Source organism: Haliotis rubra, unplaced genomic scaffold (genome assembly GCF_003918875.1).
Source record: "Haliotis rubra isolate DU_JTF1 unplaced genomic scaffold, ASM391887v1 Scf1312, whole genome shotgun sequence".
Classification (NCBI taxonomy): Eukaryota; Metazoa; Mollusca; class Gastropoda; order Lepetellida; family Haliotidae; genus Haliotis; species Haliotis rubra.
The window spans coordinates 110,256-132,081 of record NW_025765240.1 but is presented as its reverse complement, the minus strand read 5'-3'; the positions used below and the strand labels follow the sequence as shown (position 1 = coordinate 132,081).

The 21,826-nt window shown below is 40.8% G+C and overlaps 3 protein-coding genes and 1 long non-coding RNA gene across 4 annotated transcripts; 3 read left to right on the top strand and 1 right to left on the bottom strand.

The window, feature by feature from the left end:
* The first annotated feature begins 378 nt into the window (after positions 1-378).
* On the top strand, positions 379-11,487 carry LOC124267472. Its single transcript, XR_006896036.1, has 3 exons — positions 379-390; positions 8,667-8,669; positions 11,366-11,487. It is a non-coding gene; the product is annotated as an uncharacterized LOC124267472 (long non-coding RNA).
* On the top strand, positions 3,323-4,341 carry LOC124267471. Its single transcript, XM_046702389.1, has 2 exons — positions 3,323-3,809; positions 4,069-4,341. Exons 1-2 carry the CDS (start codon positions 3,394-3,396, stop codon positions 4,316-4,318), a joined length of 666 nt encoding a protein of 221 aa, XP_046558345.1. The 5' UTR covers positions 3,323-3,393; the 3' UTR covers positions 4,319-4,341.
* A 1,772-nt stretch (positions 11,488-13,259) lies between the features above and the next one.
* LOC124267469 (cilia- and flagella-associated protein 251-like) lies at positions 13,260-15,658 on the bottom strand. The gene has a single exon (XM_046702387.1). It carries the CDS (start codon positions 14,749-14,751, stop codon positions 13,936-13,938), a length of 816 nt encoding a protein of 271 aa, XP_046558343.1. The 5' UTR covers positions 14,752-15,658; the 3' UTR covers positions 13,260-13,935.
* Positions 15,659-17,609: 1,951 nt separating this feature from the next.
* Positions 17,610-21,812, top strand: LOC124267473 (tripartite motif containing 13-like). Its single transcript, XM_046702390.1, is given in 4 exon segments — positions 17,610-17,731; positions 19,090-19,273; positions 21,206-21,442; positions 21,444-21,812. Coding segments are annotated over 4 exon segments (810 nt in total). The 5' UTR covers positions 17,610-17,615; the 3' UTR covers positions 21,717-21,812.
* Positions 21,813-21,826: the final 14 nt, after the last annotated feature.

Below are 21,826 nucleotides of genomic sequence, written 5' to 3'. Positions count from 1 at the left end.
AAAGTTGCTGTGTATTTATTTCATATGATCGACTACTGTTGTCATTGACAGAACAGAATCTCTATTTCCATGCTATCATGAAATTTGGTGTTAGCGATTGTATTGAGTTAGCGGCAAGGGTTTGGGATAAAGGTATAATCGTGAAAGTCAGGAAGGACTTGATAGATTTTCAAACAAAAGATGGCGCTGTATGTGGTTAAACAGTATCATGTTTTATTCGCAGGTATGACAGACATTCGAATTGTGTAACACAGCCACGTATGTATTCGTAAGCCAAAGTGAAGATCACTTCCTAAAATATATCAAAGTAAGCCAAAGAAGGTCTAGTCCAGTCCACACTGAAGGTCACTATTGTGATGTCACTCTGCCCTTTGTGACGCCAAACATGACGTCACAGTCGGATAAAAAGGTGTGCGAAACTGCCTGTTGTCTCTCGATCATTCACTTTTTGACCAAAATTAATATTACATACCTAAGTCCTTCCGATACAGACGGAGAAAGAAATACGTTTCTAAAAAGTAATAGGTTCATTGATGATGCAGCCGTCAAATCTGGCGTTTCCTCCAGAAGGAGCTAATATGCTTTGAAACTTTTGATTCACAAATCAAAATAGTATATTTTAAGCATTCATGGTAATGGGGTTTTCACATTTTCTGTGAAATATAACGCCGGATTTATGATAATGTGGCTCTTAGTCTGTTGTGCGAATGAACCATCCTTAAACCCTCATAAGATAACTTTGTTGACGAATAAAAACAGAAATACTTCAGCACACTCATTCTCTGTTCTGTTATGCAATGCGAAGACAAATCCTCCTCAGATAAAGAACATCATATAAACCGTGTTTTATTACACTTGACCGTAACGACATCGACGGCGTGTACGTATGAAATCTTAACAGCGAACATTTACTTGGGGAATTCAGTTACTAAAGTACATGACTGATTAAGGGTACTTGTAATTCATGAAATTACCGGTCATCATTTTGTAAGGGCGTCAGTAAGGCTAGGGCGTTTCAAAATATTTCGGAAAATATGCAAGCAAAAAGACATTTTAGACGTTTCGCGTATGCCGGATGTAAAGGGGATTATTACAAACCGTCGTCAAATAGAATATTATTGAGTACTAACGCATTTCTTTCATAGGGGTAAAAGCATTCTAAAAGTCACCGTCCATGATCAATATTGAACAAAAAAGTTTGTAAAATCGCAATAAACACACAAAACATGCACTCGTATTTCCGACTTTTACGGAAACATCTGACAGTTAATGAGCAGAAGCGGGTATCACATGATATGGCGTAATATGTGCCTATTGCCGATGGCTTCCTCTTTGATTTTACCTGAAACTTGACAGACCATGGATTCTGAACATTTTCTAAAATGGGATTGCAGTTCCCTTTGTGTTAGACGGGTGACTGCAGGGAGTCTTGGATTTTGATTTTTAAAAAACAAATTGATTGTCCCAGAATATGATTAAAAAATAACTATACTTCAGATGGGGGAAAATAGGAATTGTCTGCTTCAAAAATTACGCTTTTGCAAGGAATTATTTCGTTGAAATAATTATGATCTTTGTTTTCATTAATAAATTATCTTGTCTCCATACAAGATCGATCGAGCAGGGATAAAATAAGCGACGCGGATACTTTATGTCCCCAAAAACTGGTAAATTATAAACTACTAGTATGGACAATGTATATTTCACTAGTTTTAGCTTGTGGAAATAGTTATGGTTCAAGATCATAACTTTAGAATGATATCATGTCTTCCATTGAGAATACAGAACAACTTTCACAGCACACAATACTGAGAAATAGCGGCAATATGGAAAACAAAGAATGAAACAGGTTCTTAATCATTTGCCGTTATATTTATAGATTATGCTTTGTTTCCGGTAGATTGCAGTATTTGGGGCTCCAAACCGGAACGAACGTTATAAGGAAACATTTTTCAAGCTTATGGGAAATTTCTTACTGATTTTGACAATAAGTATATATTTCATCACAATCGGACTTGATATAATCATTGTTGAAAAAATACCACTGACAGTAAGTTGTAACATGTAATGATGCAGTATAAATGGAATATTATGACATGAACATGAATTATTTTTGTACCAAATCAACGGTCTACGGTAACGGTGATGTCGATCGAAAACTGCTGCCCAAACTATTTTAAAGCACGTCAGTGGTGTCTTATTTCCATTGTCCGATGACGTCGTGCAACCCCAGGAAACAAAATACCCCATCTTACCAATTATAGAAACGACAGATATAAAAGCAGTTTACGCACCATGTCCGACCTAAGTCACATTTGACGTCACCAGTGTAAAAGGTCACGTGGGTTCACGGACTTGCTGGCGGAATATGCATAATGGCCGAAGCTGAGATAGTATAGAGTGAGTCAGTTTAGTTTTACGCCGCACTCAGCAATATTCTAGCTATATGGCGACGGTCTGTAAATAATCGAGTCTGAACCAGACAATCCAGTGATCAACAGCATGAGCACCCATCTGCGCAATTGGGAACCGATGACATGTGTCAACTAAGTCAGCGAGCCTGACCACCCGATCCCGTTAGTCGCCTCTGACGACACTCATGGGTTACTGAAGATCAATATTCTAACCCCGGCCTTCACGGGTCGAGATAGTATAGAAACTGTTTTCGCGATAAAGATAGAAATAATAACACGATGGCATTAAAATTGGGGTACATGTTTCTGATGACTTTATCTTTTACCCAGTCAGCTATTGTAATTTTCCAGTATTCTCCTTTAAATACAAAATAATTATTTGCAAATATTTGAAAGTGTGCCTAACAGCTCTATGACACATAATTCAACGTATTTTAACTGCATTCAGCTGATTCATAAGTGAATTGAGTTGACCAATGTGCAAAAACAATTTGGTTTAGTTTCATCAGATAAAAAATGGAAGATGATATTCTCATTTGGTCAAAGCTGATGTTTTTCAAAAGACAAGTTGGTGGGTTTCGAAGCCAAAACAAGGTCAGAATCGTTTTATAACTGCCTATCGGACTGAGCCCCGTAGACATTCTGTGTTTGAATACAATGTCCCAAGCAACCTAAGCTGGTCATATTGGGGTAGCCAAATGGATTGAGCGGTAAGACCCAGCGATCACGTTAATTGCGAAGTTGACGGCGTGGCTCGTTGTTATAAAATTGTGTAGTTTTGTCTTTATTACTATAGATCGAGACTGATAATTGGGGTGTGTGGGTGTGTGTGGGGGGGGGAAAGCACGGTAGATTCACTCTCGACAAAAACATCCCACTAACTTTAGGTGTCAGTCGCACCTCACAAAACTCACATCGCGATATACGATGTACCTACGGCAGTTTGAGTGGATTCTGTGAGGTCATATTGTGACGTCAGATGTTTGTGACGTCACAGCATTGTCTTGCTGGCATTTCTCGGAGTCAGTCGTGTTTAGGAAGCTCTGTCACATTCAGTATCACAATGGGATGCAAGCAGACAAAGACGCGGTCTCTCAACCAGACATCGGCTAAAGAAGCACTAGAGGGCAAGATCAATTGTCCACGAGAGTTGTACTTCGCCAAAAGTCAGCCCACTTCCAGGCTGTCCGGAGAGGAGATATTACAACAGCTACGTGAGGAAGGAATTGTCCCTGACCGCCACCGCTCAGGTGGTGTGGCTTTCTCGGTTGCTGTGAAGGATGGTGGTGCCGGCACTCGAGGGAAACCACCCAGACGCCTGGAACGCATGGCTGCCAAAGGTCTTTACACCTCAGAAGAGCGCCAGATAATTGCTGATGTCGCTCGTTTTGACAGGTACGTACCTGTGTTATTTCTAAAGAGTGAGTGAGTCTAGTTTTACGCCGCTTTTAGCAATATTCCAGCAATACCACGGCGGGGAACCCCAGAAATGGGCTTCACACGTTGTACCCATGTGGGGAGTCGAACCCGGGTCTTCGGCGTGACGAGCGAACGCGTTAACTACTCTATTTCTAAAGAGCAAATCCTCTGACTGAAACCATTTATTTGAAACATGTTATATACCAGTCTAATTGCGTGCCACTGTCCTCTGCAGGTTTGTGGAGCAAGTACAGAAGCGAGCCCTTGACAGAGATATTAAAAGAAAGACGGTGCTTCTTGAGAAGGAGAGGCAAAACCTCATGAAGAAGATGAGGGCGCGGCAGAAACTATGCGAGCGGGAAAAACGTCTGAAGCAATTCGCTGAGGAGAAGGCAATAAAGGAGGAAGAGAAGGCGGCGAAGAAGGCGAAGGCTGCAAGGAAGAATGATAAGGCCGAAATAAAGAATTCTTCTATCAAGAAGTAGAGGAAGGATGAGGAAGAAGCAGGGGTGGGGGCACATGCCTCGGTCATGATCAGAGCCCAGTGTTGGAACACTTTCCCATCTCTGATGATACTCTGTTGTCAATATCAGTTATTTCATTATTAGAAAGAAAACAAGAATAACAATTGGGTTTTTAACGTTCATGTATAAATATACAAATAAATTAGAAGAACAGAAATACAACAAAGCCTAAAGAATATATTTTCTTAAGTTTTATCATTACAACAAATGTAACACTTGTGGTTTTAGGGTGGAGCCTTTGTAAAGAGAAAAAGCACAAGGGTTGGGAACTGCACCTTCTGATACTGTATATCGTTATGTCATTATTATTATTTAAATGTTAAAGCATCTGAGACAAAATATATTTTAAAAATCATAAATTCTAAAAAACACACAAAGGTTTTCAAGTCAAATTCATAGTGTTCTCGGTGGAGACAGACATAAATCCATATGATCAAGCGTACCGCAAAGTCTTGTGTGAAGCTTTGCATCAATATAACATTGAGGAAAACGAATGCCTACGATAACGTTACTCTGTTCAATGGGTGTACTTTTATATATGTAAATACTTCATAACCGTCACCTAATTGTATTGAAACTGTTGGACCAATAAAGGTGTTTTGATGATTTTTGTTTAAATGTAATCTCGTCGTTCAGTTCTCTGCTCAGGATCCTATGTATACATCAATGCAAATAGATATCTCTGCCCCTGGAAGTACATGTGTTTATAACAGTTTATTCAAGTAAATGAGCTGGTATACAAACGTTCATTTACAGACAGACTTTATTAGCACAAGCCACAATTGGCCTGGTGTACAGAGTGGTCGGTTATATTTATAGTGATTTGTGCTGGGCAGTCAAGGTTTACTTTAGAGACGACAGCTAGAAGAGGATATAATTAAACAAATAACATGACTGTTGTTTCTTAACTTCAGCAGCTTCGTGATCATATTTCGCTAAGAATGACATTGATATGATTGTTTGAATATTACTATTGACGGTTTTAAGTAATATAGTGACTTATACAAAGGACATATCAAGAGAAAATCGTGCTCGTTTTCTGTATCATTACTGTTACATTTTTAACAGATTCTTCACAACGGGGGATTCTTTTGTTCCTCTGGCTACCAGTTTCTATGTGTAGATAATAAGTTGATAATCCATAATGTATTACTCTGCACGAGAAAACTCTTAGATTACCTTTTAATGAAAATATAAGATTCGTGTAAGTTATCTATTCCTATAAGATTATCTTCCAGGCGCCAGTTCACTTTAACATCCTTACACAAGTAAAGCGAATTAGATTCCCTTTCATGTTGGTACAAAGTTGAATTTACATGTCTCCGAGGGGGAACATGTTCCTCGGTGTGATACAAGCCAGATTCTGATTGTCATTTGAGTGATTGTAGTTTTACGCCGCATTTAGCAACATTCCAGCAATATCACGACGGGAACACCAGCAATGTGCTTCACACACTGTATCCATGTGGGGAATCGAACCCGGACCTTCGGCGTGACAGGCGAACGCACAAACCACTATAGGCTACCCCACCGTCACTTATCGTTATTTGAACCTACCAACAGGGGACCTGGCAAGTCAAGTGTCTCAACACCATACAGATGATTGCGATTCTTGAAACTAGCGGGTCATCGAGTGGATTAAGTTTTAATCAGATTGGGTGGCTGATGACATGTCGAAACATCACATACACGTCACAACACACATGTGAAGAATATGTTCCAACTTACTGTATATAGTCAAAAGCTGTATGATCCGTCTGTTTTTCTGTCTATTGTGTTGTTCTGTCCTGCTTAGTTAAGGTTAATCTGTCATACAGACCCTGAAATAAATATATCCAAGAAAGCCCATGCAAGTCTAGAATGTGTGGCAAGTCTAGATTTCCACAGTTTCAGGAAATGAAGAAAATCTCTCGGCTCCTTTTCATTGCATTTTATGATTATTTTTGTTAACAGTTTGTTTTTTTCTCTGTAATATGTGTTCATTTCACACATTTAGTCTAGCTATGGGTGAACGTAGATATGTAAATATACACAACATCTATACGTGCAGATACGGGAGAAGGTTGCTCACTATTGCACAGACTGCTTTCAAGCGCTTCCAAGCGCTAATCCCACTTACTAACTTTAGTACCTGTGAAGATCCGGTTTTGAATTGGTATTAATCAACCCATCCATGTCGTAAGAGGCGACTAGCGGGGTCGGGTGGTCAGGCTCGCTGACTTGGTTGACACATCACATCGTATTCCAACTGCGGAATCGATGAGCATGCTGTTGATCACTGGATTGCCTGGTCCAGATTCGATTGTTTACAGGCCGCCGCCATATAGCTGTAATATTGCCGAGTGCGGCGTTAAACAACAAACCAATCAACCAACCAATTTTAATGAAAATATTCGTGAGGTGACGTCATCCTTAAATGATAGTAATGTTACTGACCGGCGGAAACCGTGGACTTAAACCTTGCTTAGAGGATACAGAGCATGGTAGTTTGACTTTAAGTAAATTGGCAAGGGACAATTACTTAAGGGGATAAATAGGTGATATGGCCCAGACAATGTATCGTTTTGATAAACTTAACAAAGCGAGGTTATATTTGCTTTGCACTGTTTGAATTCTTATTCGTAAAGAGATATTCAAAACAAAATCGACAAAATGAGCAAACGAGATCAGGCTTCTGGATGACCTCAGCTGACACTACAACTGCCTTTCTACGGTAACAGGGGTATCATTGGGTGCGGACAGTACCCGCAACTCATTCTTACACTTCACCATGAATGCGGAGAGTTATACTTTCCCCGCTACTCGGAACATTCTGACCAGCAAAATACACCCCCTATATCTACTGACCACATTCTTCACAGGGAAAGTTCAGCATAACATGGCTTTCTGGGAATGGAGCCCACGTGACCACGGACAGCTGTCGTGTGTTACCCATGCCCAGGCACCTCGGTCGTCTAGGTATACAGAACAAAATAGAATAAAAGGACCTCTTGATGTTTTCTCCAAGTCACCATGGCTATCGAAAAATAGATTATGATATAAGCCTTAATGCCGAAAATATTCTGCTTGGACAAACATCGTCCAATTTGTATTAACGAGGTTGCCTCACTCACTCACAATATGGAAATCCCAGTGACACATGAATGAGTTAATGGATGTCGAATTAATAACGTTTCATCCAATTAGCCTCATGTTTCAGGTGATGCTCTTACTCAACTTTCACGTCTTGCTGTGTCACCAAGCCGACGGCAAAAGTCAACCTTTCGTCTCCGCACAAAAAGCTGCTGAGAAAGTCCTTAGTTTACCGAACAGCTGACATTGAATAAATTATAATGTCACTAAACGAAAATAATGTTCATGAAATATTACAACATTTGACCATAGCAGAGTGCAACTGCCTTTCTACGGTAACTGGGGTATCATTGCGTGTGGACAGCACCCGCAACTCATTCTTACACTTCACCATGAATGCGGAAGGTTATACTTTCCCCGCTACTCGGAACATACTGACCAGCACAATACACCCCCTATATCTACTGACCACATTCTTCACAGGGAATGTCCAGCATAGCATGGCTTTCTGGGAATTGAGCCCACGTGACCACGGACAGCTGTCGTGTGTTACCCATGTCCAGGCACCTTGGTCGTCTAGGTATACAGAACAAAACAGAATAAAAGGATCTCTTGTCGTTTTCTCCAAGTTACCGCGGCTATCGAAAAATAGATTATGATTAAAGCCATTATGCCGAAAATATTTTGCTGGGACAAGCAACAATTTGAGGTTGCCTAACTGGCCAAAATTATGGAAATCCCAGTGAATCATGAACGAGTTAATGGATGTCAAATTAAATAGGTTTTATTCAATTAGCTTTATACTTCAGGTGGTGCTTCAACTCAGCGTTCACGTCTTGCTGTAGTCACGATATGGCTGAAAAACTGCCGATGTGACTTAAAATCTTAACTCACTCACTCAGTCTTGTTGTGTTTATAACACAACGGAGTTATGTGGAGAGTCCCCTTTACTCACAGAGAGCTGCCTATAGTGTTTTGCAGATGTAACAGAGACAGCCATAGTTTACCGAACAGCTGACATTGACTGGAATAAATTATATTGTCACTAAACGATAAATAATGATCATTAAATATTACTCATGTACATTACAATTCATGTATATTACTCACATACATGGCATACACAGAAACAACGCAAATTACTTGTTTGAGCTGGTCACATCATCCTTCACCAGAATTGAATTTTAAGAAGTATATTCTTTAGGGGGAGCTTCAAAATCGAGCGAATATGTAGTAGGAAGTTTACAATTTTATATTTCGAATAATCTAGAGGCAAATAGCAACAATACTAAGACGGGAGATTATTTACTGAAGTGAACTAATTTTTTGCGTGAAAAAGTTTCATTCGTTTCAACTCAATAGCGCTGGGGCAACCGGGAGGTGAAGTTTATCTGTTTAAATTCATAATCGGAATCATTATATATGTTTTACAAATTTGCAATTCATTGCCACCATTAAGAAATCATCAATTAATATTTTTGAAATATTTGACCTATATTGTGTGACCGTTATACTTGATTGCCAACCAATCCATGACCGGAGGGAATGACAAATTCAAGGGAACGCAAACTGAATCAGGAAAGACTATTCAAACACACAAGGAATAATTTAATTGGAATTAATCTGTCACTATGAATGATGATGATGGTAATATCTGTGGGGGTTTCACATATCATACTGTTACCATTTTCAAATTTATTTACTCGCCATTTGAAGATACTTTCAGCTCGTTCGATATCAAATCATTAACTCGTTCAATATAAATGGTATTACACGGAAGGTCGTTTAGTATCCTCTATGCACACGCCTGTACCTTCGAATTGGATTTTCCACAAGTGGACGTTCAGCTCAAAGAAAATGAACTGAACTGCATGTCTTGACGCCTAAACCATTTAGTCATTACACTCTTCTTAATGTGATTGGCACCTAATCCTGACTATTTCTTTTAGAAAATACATCGGTATGTCCTTATTTGCCTACAGTTAGAAGATCACCACTTAATCCATATCGATCTGGAGATTGGAAATTGCTAAATTATCATTATATTTATCGATACAGCAAAATGACACAGAAACGCCAAAGGTACATACTCAGCATGCTGCTTCGCGAGGAACCCCATTTTGCTTTCAAGAACCCGAACCGATTTCGATATGGAATCATTATTTAATATTCACTTTCGTTCAGATACAGAATGCACATTTGTTATGTTTTTATAGGTACGGTCTTGGTTTAAAATATATTTCAAGATCTTTTGCCAGGTGAGGATGTCGAAGTGCGCTGTTAATTTACGACATTGGCAGACTTTCTAACGGATCGATCGGTAGTCTCAGATGTAATGATATATTATATAGAGGATATTATATTCATGCCCACGTCATACTATGTTTACGACACGAGTACCTAAATGTTTGTATTTCCCAAGCGAGAGCGGGGGATATACTGTACCGATATGTAGGCACGAGTGTCCTAAACATAGTAGAATATGGGAACGAATATAATATTCTATTTATTACCGAAGTCGTCAAATTGAGGAAAATAAACCCAAATCTACTTTAAAACATAGGGTTGCCGTCGCTGCACGTAGAACGCAACGTCATAGAAGAAACGTGATATCATAGCATTGTTCACTACGTCACGTCACCATGACAAGGTGATATTTTGCCCAAGTGCATCGTGTGAAAACTATGAACCCCGACATTTTGCCCTCGTAGGTAATAAATATTAAACATCTTAAATACAGTAAATTATTAAAATGATGAATGGTAACCACTGTTAGCTGGTCCTCAGTAAGTAGACCTGCATTGTTGCGAAGCATTTAATTACAACCTTGTCATACCAGACACGGCATGCATCAAGGACCTTTGTATACATTTGAAAGCGGCAATCCGTATTCTCTTCAGGCTCGAGAAGTATACGTAAATATGCATTCACTCACCATAATACAATAAGATGACATGTGAGAAATGTGTCAAACTGTGCGTTATTATCTGGACATAAATATACTGTATAATTGTAAATTCATCCACTTACCTTATTGTTACAATCAACGTACAATACAAACAGCATGGTAAGGACGTCACCTCGAAACTCTTCGAAATTTGCAACCGACAGCAATATATGAAGAAAACATTCACTGTCATGTCGATAACACGTGTTAATTAGTGTCCCAAGTCATGTTCATTTCCTTTGAAAATGTTTTATCTTGCTATTACGATACAATTTACATTTTTCGGAACAGGTCCGCCACTTCTGCAGTTATGGAGTCTGGAATTAACGCGCATGAAAACCCCGTGCAGCGGAAGTGATCTCTGATTGGTTGAACTCGTAACCATGACATCACGTGACAAATCCGGCGAACACCTGCGTGATATATACAACGTATCAAACTTGATTTGACGTGTGTTTATGTAAACAGTATGAAACGAAGAAGCCAGCTTCAGAGTGACTGGGACGGTTATAGGTAGACCAGTGAAAAAGGAGCGTCACGCCGAAGCGATGGGTTCGATTTACTCACGGGTTCAGTGTGTGAAACCCATTTTTGATGTAGCTCACAGTCACATAACCGCAATAGTGTTAAAAGAGATAACCGAAGCCATCAGCAAATGACCATTTCCAGACATAATCAGTTTGTGCCTTGTATGAGATTTCTTTGTAACTGTGTAATTACGACATGGACAGTCGGTATATTTTGCTTGATACATGGCCATGTTATCTGTGATCCACTTATACGAAACCTTCGGAGATGTATTAAATACATGTTTTACGTGTATTGGGAATCTGCCGATAAAATGACTATCTAGTCAATCGGCTTTGCTATATTGTATAGCAGTGTATGAAATAAGCCAAAAATCGAGCCAGACATCAGGGCTGGTAACTTTAAAATGTTACCAGTCCGAACTGAATTTAACCAGACCAGACACCAAGATATATGGTGAGTTTACTCAGCTGTGTGGAACATCTAAAATCTTTACCAGACTATCGGACTGGCTAGCTGTAAATTTAGACCGTCCGTCAGAATTCTAGCCCGTCTCGGGCTGTCGGACGGGCCTTATTTCATACACTGACTGTATAGTATTTACTCTTCTTTAAATGGTTAACACGATAGGCAGCCTATGAATCTCGGACAAATGTAACGGACAAATATACATTGTCAAATTGTCATGAAATATTCGTCTCCCTCTATTTGTCCATCTATTTCGCTGATTTTTTGTATATTTTGTATATTTTGTTTTGTGTATGGGGGATACCCTCCCAATAAACGTTTTGTTTATTTTTTGTTTGGTTTGGAATGTTTGAGTTCGGTATAAAACAGTGGTAGCATGCCAGCACATGTCATCGCAGATAACCTATGAGTCAGTGAGTGAGTTGGATTATACGCCGCATTTAGGAATATTCCAGCATTATCACGACGGGGTCACCAGAAATGGGCTTCACGCATTGTACCAACGGGACGTCTAACCCGGGACACGGCCTCAGACCAACTTTGAAAAAGCAGAGACGAAACCGCAGTGTATTGTGGGTGGGATGTGTCTGTATCATACACTACCTCAAGAACGTTTCGCTTGTCTCCTTTGTCATCTTGGGACAGTCCGTAGTATAGCGATGTGTAGGGACAAGTCAGTATCAGAATTGTTTACAGAGAGCAGCACAGTTGGTTGGTTGGTTGATTTGTTGTTTAAATGCGTACTCAGCAGTATTCCAGCTACATGGCAGTGGTCTGTAAATAGTCGAGTATGGACCAGACAATCCGGTGATCAACAACATAAGCATCGATCTACGCATTTGGGATACGATGACATGTGTCAACCAAGTCAACGAGCCTGACCACCCGATCACGTTAGTCGCCTCTTACGACAAGCATGGGTTACTGAAGACCGGATATTCACGGGTGAGCAACACAGAGATACCGTTACCACAGACTTATGGAAGGACACCATCTCGCTTCCCCCCATCAGTATTGGACTGTATAACACTGAAACGCGGTGTATCAGTAACAGCTCCAAACATACTCTATTGACCCAGGCATGTTATCTCACAGGGTGAGCAACAATGGGGTGATTCTGACCCAGACCAAGGTCTGGTGATTTACAGGCTGTATGTGCGTGTGTAGGGAGTCTCCGTTCTCCAATAATATAGGGCGTTGGCCTAGTGGTTAAAGCGTTGGCTTGTCACGCCGAAGACCCGGGTTCGAATCCCCACATGGATACAATGTGTGAAGCCCATTTCTGGTGTCCCCCGCCGTCATGTTGCTGGAATATTGCTAAAAGCGGCGTAAAACCAAGCTCAGTCAGTCAGTCCAATAATATACTGTATGTATACCCTGGACCAGTTCGCCATCACAGGTTCCAATTTTACAATCTCTATTTCGCTTTTTATTATCTTGACATGTAATGTACCAATAATATGTGTCTTTTATTTACAAATATAAATAAAAATGGTTGTACTTCGGATGATACAAGAGTATAATGAGCGTGTTTCAGCATGCCCAGGCACCGTCACTGCCACCTGTTAAAGCCCCGTTATGGCTGTGGATTTTTTTTTTCAATATAAAAACCGCTAGGCAAAAGAAATTAGAACTTGGGCTTGACCAAAATATCACAATTATTTCAAAACCGCCCAATCACGACAAAGTTAAAATCACAGCTTTGATACCCGTACCAAATACATCACCATAGAATAACCATTCTTTGTTTCAGTTTTAGTCAACATCATACAAGGCTATATACTTTCTTATACCATACAGTTTACACCAGTGTGTATGACGCGGATGTACGTCTTCATATCAACCTTCTGCTACATAGTATTCAACAGAAAACCCAGGAAGTGGATATACAATTATGTCATTTTATTAATCGAAAAAAACATCATGCATGTAGTGTACAAATACAATGTAAGATATGACAAAATACAGACGACAGCTTCAAAATCAAAGCCCATGCATTGTTTAGAAATTATAATTATCAACAACGAAATGGAGATCATTGAAATATGCCGTAATTTTCGCTTAACTAAATGTTTTGATGAATCTGACTGAATTATGTACAGAAGATGCCAGTAAGAATGTTTACTTTTACAAAGAACTGATGTGACAGTAGACTCCATGTATCATGTTACACTAAATAAACTGATTTAAACAATTCCTGAGATCAAACAGACATTATGATTTGATCAAATACAAAATGTTAAACATCAATTTCACAGCACAGCTTATATAACAGAGGACGTATTTCCTGTTCTTATCTGTATAGTGACAGCACATCAAGACGCATACCTTGCCATAAATCTGTATATATGTACTGATACATAGCCTATTTCTGGTGTCCCCCGCCGTGATATTGCTGCAGTAATGCTAAAAGCGGCGTAAAACCAAACTCACTCACCGATACATACATGTATGCGTCCTGATGCATGTTGAGTCAGAAATGTGAAAGACACATCGAACACCTCAACACATCGAATACTGAGTCCTATATCATGAACTTAATCGATCTCAAGCTCATCTTAAATCACTCCCAAACAACTGGAATAGTTTTGTCTTCCTTCCCACTGATTGTCTGAGACTGGAATGGCGCCTGAATGGTCATCTCGCCCTCGGAATTCAGGATACTCGTCAACATAGACAGATCCACTTTGTCCGGGAGACGTATGCGCCTTTGCAGTGATTCAGTTTCGCTGTACCCGTCACACTGGCTCTCGCGTTCTGCTTCCACGATGACGTCACCATTTCTTACAACTACCCGGATGTCTTCTGGTTTGTACTTGGACAGATCGAACCGAATTTCAAAGTCTTGTGATGATGAGGAGACGGGAAGATTCTCGTCGGCTTTGATCAGTATACTCTCGGCATCTTCCTCTCCATCTGACATCAGTGACTCTACGTCTTCGTCCTCCTCCGTATTTTGATCTGTCGTCTGCTCTGGTGGAGCACTGTCAGCTGTCGTCTGCTCCTCCACGTAACCAATGTCACTAGTGTCATGTCTGAGAGACGGCTTCTCGTCATACTTCAACATTAGGCAGGTATCTTCCTGCTCTTTTTCTTCCTCGCTTCTCTCTTCCTCGACATCCATTTGCTTGTCAAAGGACCCGGCTGCCGTTTTGTTGTACGCTTCCGGAAAAGGCTCCTCAGTGTCTTTATCTGTGGTCATCTGCTCAGCAGGTTGTTCCTCCTTATCAGGACTCCCATTGGACAAATCCTTCTTCTCCTTCCTCTCAACAACAGGAAGACCAAACATAGTGGAAAACAGGTGTTTCATGCCTTCTTGAAGAGCTGCTTGAACTTCCTTTTTCTCCTTCCATTCCACCGTCGTCGTACTCATCATCATCTGTGTCACTTGTCCTGGCTGGGTTAGATCTGGTTCTTCTCCTTGTGTTCAGCTTTCTTCTCACCCTCTTGCCTCTCCGGTTTGTCCTCCACACTGTGTTTTGCGGACGCAGGGATCTCGAGGATAACCTTGCCGTCAACATATCGGCAGGTAACTCCCGTTTTGTCAACACCAGGTGGTAGTGGAAGTCTTCTTGTGACCCGGAAGGAGTTGCTGGGGTTATCATGTCGGCCACACACACAACTATGGCGTTATCTGTGACTTTCACTTTGATTTCATCTGCAGAAAAACCGCGGAAATCGAGGCTTGCAGTTATGGATTCCGACTGCCGTTTCTGGGTAAGACACTCCCCTTCTGTGCACCTCGACGTGTGACACGCTGACATTTTCTGTGTCACATGGGCGTCTACCGTGACAGCTTCCGACTTAGGGTTGTTTTGTGACATCACCATGAGAGGACGGAATATGTCATGCAGGAATCCCATATTACCCAACTGTTGCTGTTGACAACGCGGGCTTCTCTGGTAAAAGCAGGGTCTTGAATATACGGCACGCTCTCTGAACATGTCTGCGGGTACTACATGGAACAACATCGTCTTTGGTTTCTTCCTCTCCTCGTCAACGATGTCGCTGAAGCAGTTCAGTGTATATGGCTCAGCTACGTTTGTACGCTAAGAGCTGTCGCTGCTTCGGTAGTCAGTTGTCACTCGTGTTTAGTGTGGACTCACCAGTCAAAAGAATTTGGCCCAGTTACGTTGTATACGCTAGACGCTCTCGCTGCTTCGGCGATCAGTTGTCGGTCGTGTTCAGTGTTGAAGCTGAATGCTGGAATGGCAGTCAGTTCAATCCCTCCGCCTTATATACAGCTACACAACACACCTACAACCTCGACGATTCTTCGAGAAAATGCAACGAGAAATGAACAGATAATTCGAGAACTGGGATGACAGCGTGCTTCTGTTTACGGATGTGACGAAACGGCGCTAGTGCGCAATCGCGTGACTCAAAATAGCACAGTAGGCGGAGCTTATCGCTTGAATCGCGCTTCTGGAATGTTCGCGATATCGCTGGCTGTTGACAGGCTTACTCCATCTTATCAAACAGCCTGATAGTCTATATACGCAAAATATGCATACTTTATAGTGTCTCTAGCGCCGGTTAAATATATACTGTCGTATGTACAATACATGAGGGACCTTTAAATCGGAATAAACAACAATATACAAGGAATCATATTATATACTACCCATCAAAAGTTTAGATTCACTAGTGTAAATGTAGCCACCTACTTTAGTCAACTGTTCTAAACTAGATTTGGTTAAATATTCCATACTGTTCAAAAGGTACTGTGTACACATGAACTGGTGTATTGTAAAAACAAATTCGTAACGTTGAACAAATTATTTTCATGAGTTCAATAAATCATGAAACTTAGAAAAAAAAATTGGCGAATTCTTAGCAAAACTTTACACCAAAACGCAGCTGTTCACATGCACTATATTTGCACATGCTTTTCAGAAAATGTATGCATGATCCTCGTGCAATTCATCTGCATAAGGTTTGCAGATGCTTTCCTGAGATTAATGGAGAAATGCATCTTCGATGTAACCGTATATAATACATAACATATAGTAAGTGCTTTAAGTGAGTCTAAACATTTGATGGGTAGTATACTAAAGTAACTCGACTCCCTGCAATAATACAGTGTGTGTACATACAACACAGTACTGCCGCTGACAACGCCTATTATCTATAAAATGGACGTCTTATACAAATAACTACATAAACAATGGATTCAATCACACACAAATATTTATGAAAACAAGTAATATTTTTATGTACGTGTTTAACGGGAGTATTAAATAAATTCTACAGTTGCAATACGTTATGCGTAACTGTAGGCATATCGATCTGCAGTTTTCTACTCTTGTACTTTATTGTGAGAACTGCCGCTAATTACGTATATACACTTTTATATCAATATCTTTGAAATTATTCAAGATTAGTCTTAAATGGTTATCTAAACTTAAAATATCTGAGAGAAAAACGATTTGGCACAGGTATACTAATATGTTTTATTAATAACTAACCCCTGTTGTTTGGCAGCCATATGATCAACTACGATACGTTACAGGGAAAACAGCAAAATAGATTTTGTGTGGCAAATCAGAAGCAAAATGTCCCCTATCTGTCGGAAGAGCTGTGTCCAGTAATGAGGTGGAACGGAGTTGCAATCTAAGGCATTTATAGGTAACGCAAATGATGCACGCAATGCAGCATCGAGCCTCCATATTCCACAGATTTAACAGATCTAAAGAGTGAAATAGAATAATTAATAAATCCTAGTACTTCGGGTCGTTTGTTTTACACTATACACTCAAACACCCGTATAAATGTCAGTACTCTGCTGCTATATAAATCTACTTCCAAAGTGGTATTTTTTATTGCTCGACCATTGTATATTCAGGTGATGGTGTTTCGAAAAAATGCTCAAAAAAGTTTGCCTCAAAACGTTGAAAGAAATTAAATGGCCTCCCGCAACAATTTGCTATTGTTTCTCCCGAGCCCAACAGATTGGCTATACCCGGCTACATATGTTGGGTATAAATAGATTTCACACTTAATTCAAAGGCAGGCGTTAATAGTTTAGAGGTTCAACAGTTATGTTTTGTATAGGATCGAAGGACACACTCTCTTTATGTATTAGCTCTTTTCCATCACGCCAACCGGTAGACAGGCCCAGAGATGAAAAGATAAACGAAAGAAAACCATGTATTGTCACAATAAGTATGACGTCACTTGTCCATTGTGACTGCGTAACATTGTGATATCGTAAATGACGTCACGTTACATTGAACGGATAAAATGGCCGCGCCCATGAGCCATCCTCGACACTGGACAAATCTACTCAGATGCTCTGTGTGTTTTTCTTACTTCCATGAACCTGTCACCTTGTTCTGTGGACACACGTACTGCAAAGGGTAAGATGTCAATTAATACAAGTTAACAAACATAGGTACCTTTATGAGCATTTGAATCTAGATTAATACGACCGTTGTTTTCGGTTCTTCCTTTTCATTTTCTTTTCCCTCTAGTTGTTTTATTTGTCGGACCGTTTTGCTTATTTTATGTTTCGTTGCCTTTTATGCTAACAAGACAGTAGGGTATGCCTGTATTGTCAGAATCAGACAAACGTGGGATGGATAGGTGTCTGTTACCCAAGCATATTACCAGATTCCGCGTGAAATATTGATTAATAAACGAATCTGACAAACGAACGGTTTTTTTTCATACAAGACATTCATAAAAATGTATATAATATTAATTTTCAAGAAGTGTTGGCATGGGGACAAATAACCCAAGCCTTCAGTATTTAAAGAGTGGAACTGGTTCACGCCACTCTGCACAGTATTTATTTCACATAACGGCGTGTCAGGAAGACCGAAGAGCTACAGACCTAACACAAGTTTGATGAAATACAAAAAAGCAAGATTAAGGTACTGCCAAACCACGAATAATAATCAGGACGATTCTTCGATTCGAACCCACAACCGTTTGACTGAGTTATGAGTGGGAGACACACAAAGCACAACAACAACAAAAAAGTTGAAAAAAACGCTGAAAACATGGCAGGGCGTGACCGAGGAAGTTTATCGCGCACAACATAGCGCGCACCCTAAGGTGATTCTGATTGTGGCATAACATGAACAGAAGCTTATGTATATAGCCTATGGTCATGGATTCGGATCCCAAATATATTTCCCAGTTTTGTTCAGCTCTATCCATAGGTACTTTGGGTTCACGAATGGTAAACATGCATTACTACGGGTCTTTTTCCTTCATTCAGCAGACACGCCGGGATTTAACAACTGTAATACTCTTCAAAGTGACGTTAAACAAAGCAATCTCACATGCTATGCGGAAAACGGCAATGAAATAAAAGTAGGAATGTCTCAGATAAAAAAAATTCTGGTGTCCCTCGCCGTGATATTGCTGGAATATTGCTAAAAGCGGCGTAAAACCAAACTCATTCACTCACTCAGATAAAAACATATGACGCCATCTTCCGTTGTTGTCAGTTCAGTGCCGTACATTAAACACAGGAAGTGTACATTTGTGTTGAACACGGACTACTGCTAAAGACAGGAATTGGTATAGTGAAATCAGCGATCCCCAGTTCCTTAGTACCTCGTAACCTCCATCGGAAGTATATTCTCAATTTCATGTATTTCTTATACTTTTCTACAATGTGGGGTATCAGTAATTTTGAGAAAATCTATAACTACGTTCCAGAATTCGATACGCACCGGAGGTTTGTATGGGTGTATCTACTTTTCAGATGCATGCGGCGGATGGCAGAGACAATGGAAGAAAACCACCCGGATGTCCCCCAGCATCGTCTGCGCATGTGGTGTCCTACCTGCAGACATGGCGTCCCCGCGCGGATGTTCTTGAGGAACGACGCCAACATCTCGTTTGTCTTACAAGATCTCGTTGAAGGGTGGCGAGCAGAGAGGAGCAACGTGCGTATGAAAAATGTCAATAAATCGTGCAGACACGCACCGTTATACGGCTGAAATACTGTTGGAAGCGGCGTTAAACACATATCACTCACTCACCTGGGTTCCGTTCCACAAAACGATCGTAGAGCTAAGATGATCGTAACTCCCATACTTTAACATAGACTTACGACTGTCGTAGTGCTACGATTGCTTTGAGGAACGGATTTATAAAGGCCGGTTTATGTGATTCAAGTGGGTTTTATAGTTGTACCCTCTACGACTAGAAGTACCCCCACAGCCGCAATAACCATTCCAAGATCATGACACCAGCCCTTGTTTTATCCCATTGTGCCAGTCGCTAAGACTGTCTGTGTTTCCCATCTCCAGTCAGCCCTGAATTTTCATTCCAGCCTGAAATAATAAACCGTTTCTTCTCTCAGTGTTTCCCACCGCTGTAGATAATTATATCCTGATGAGATAAAAATGACCTCCTAGACATGCACACCCAAAAGAACAAGGTCAGCTTGATATTTCTGCAAATACATTTATTTAAAGAAATCGTTTTAGAAACAAAGAGCCCTGATATTCATAATAAATTACCTTCAAGACTAGTTCCAAGCAAACTAAATTAAACAATGGATGTGTTTCCATAGAGGAAATTATTATTTATTTATAATCCTTTTATTTCGCCCGCCCGCTCTCATGCGGATTGAGAGATGAGAACATGTAAAACCATACTGATGTCAACGAGTACTCTGTCTTTGATGCTGTCACGTGAACAGAGAGCTCAAAATCAGATGATAATAGAACTCTTGGATTCAACCCGATGAACAGCCGTCCAGCTGGGCATCGTTCCTCAAAGCGATCGCAGCGCTAAGATGATCGTAACTCCCATACTTTAACATAGACTTACGACTGTCGTAGCCCTACGATCGCTTTGAGGAACAGAGACCAGGGCAGATACTCAACTCCGACAGCGACTTGGTTCAATGTGCCAAGATATATGTATTGATACGTTTATATTGAATGAGTGTGTTTGGTTTAACTCCCATCATACCAGTCTACAATCCTAATGGGCGGAACTGCGGTGAATTGTAGCACCGCATAAGATGTTGCCATCCCTGCCCCAGTAGTACTAGTATTAAGAAAACACGTGTATGTATGTTTAGGTGAGGTAAGGTGAAATTGGGTTTTACGTCGTGCTTGAGAATATTTCGCTCATATGACGACGTGCATGCGTGTGTATGTGTATGTGCGGCTGCTTGTACTAGCCCAGACTTAAGCTGGTTTTATAGTGCTAGCCCACTGAGATACCATGCCGCAGTGAAGCATGAATACCCCACTCAGACACATTATACTGACTCCGAGCCGACCAGTCCTTCTGGTACCCATTAATGCCGAGCGCTAGGCAGGGACCAGCAAGTATACGTACCATCTTTTGGTATGACGCCGTCGGGGATCGAACCCGCGACCTTCCGCTCTCCGGGCGGATGCTCTAATCACTACACCACGGAGGCGGTCTGTATGTATGTTTAAGTCAGCCGTGAAATAATAAATGATATTTTCTTGGTCATATTGTTCACGGGTATGGTAATCTTCTCTTGGAATTTTGGCGCATTCAAGACGGCATTGGTGATTTTCTGTGATTAATTTCCCTTTATATTTCCCTTGTACTTTTCTCTTTGTCACCCAATGGAATTTGTTTTGGCGGATAATAGAGACTGGGTATTCCCTGGCATTGACGTTATACATTCACCACACACTGATATGCAGCTTGAAATCCTCGATCGTATCCCAATTGCGTAGATCGATGTTCATGCTGTTGATCACTGGACTGTCAGGTCCAGACTCGATTATTTACAGACCGCCATATAAATGGAATATTGCTGAGTGCGGCGTTAAACAACTAACCAGCCAACCATAATCACCAACGGTTTTTATTTTCCATTGCAGATTGCCACATCCGGGCAAGTGTTGGTCCATTCAACGTCAACCCAAACCGACAACTCTTCAGGGAGGCAACATCGAAAGTCCGATCTGGTCAGTACAGGCGAAAGCTACCTGAAGCTCCGGTCAGACATTCAGTACCTCCAGGCGGCCATCTTGTCCGGAGACTCGGACCAGTCATGCGGGGATACAAACGACAACCAGCGAGTCCACGCGCGAAACAGCACGAGCGAATCCAATCTAGAGGGCATTCAAAGAATTTGATGACCTTGAAGACGAACCATACGATGAGCCTGAAATTGAAGACGAAGGTCATGACGCGGGTGAAGAAGTGCGCGTTGAGAGGCGTCGACTGCAGTGGTCCCCGAGCAAGACGTTGATGGTTATTGTGTGGGTTACGTACACTATTGTTATTATGATGGTCGCTGTGAACTTCCTGCCGTACATGATCATGTACTCGGTGTTGTTCGTTGTTATCATTTATACAGACAGACTACCCAATAGATATGACCTGTAGATGGCTGTGTTTGTTTCATTATCGAGAACACAGTGAGTGAGTGAGTGAGTATGGTTTTACGCCGCTTTTAGCAATATTCCAGCAATATCACGGCGGAGGACACCAGAAAT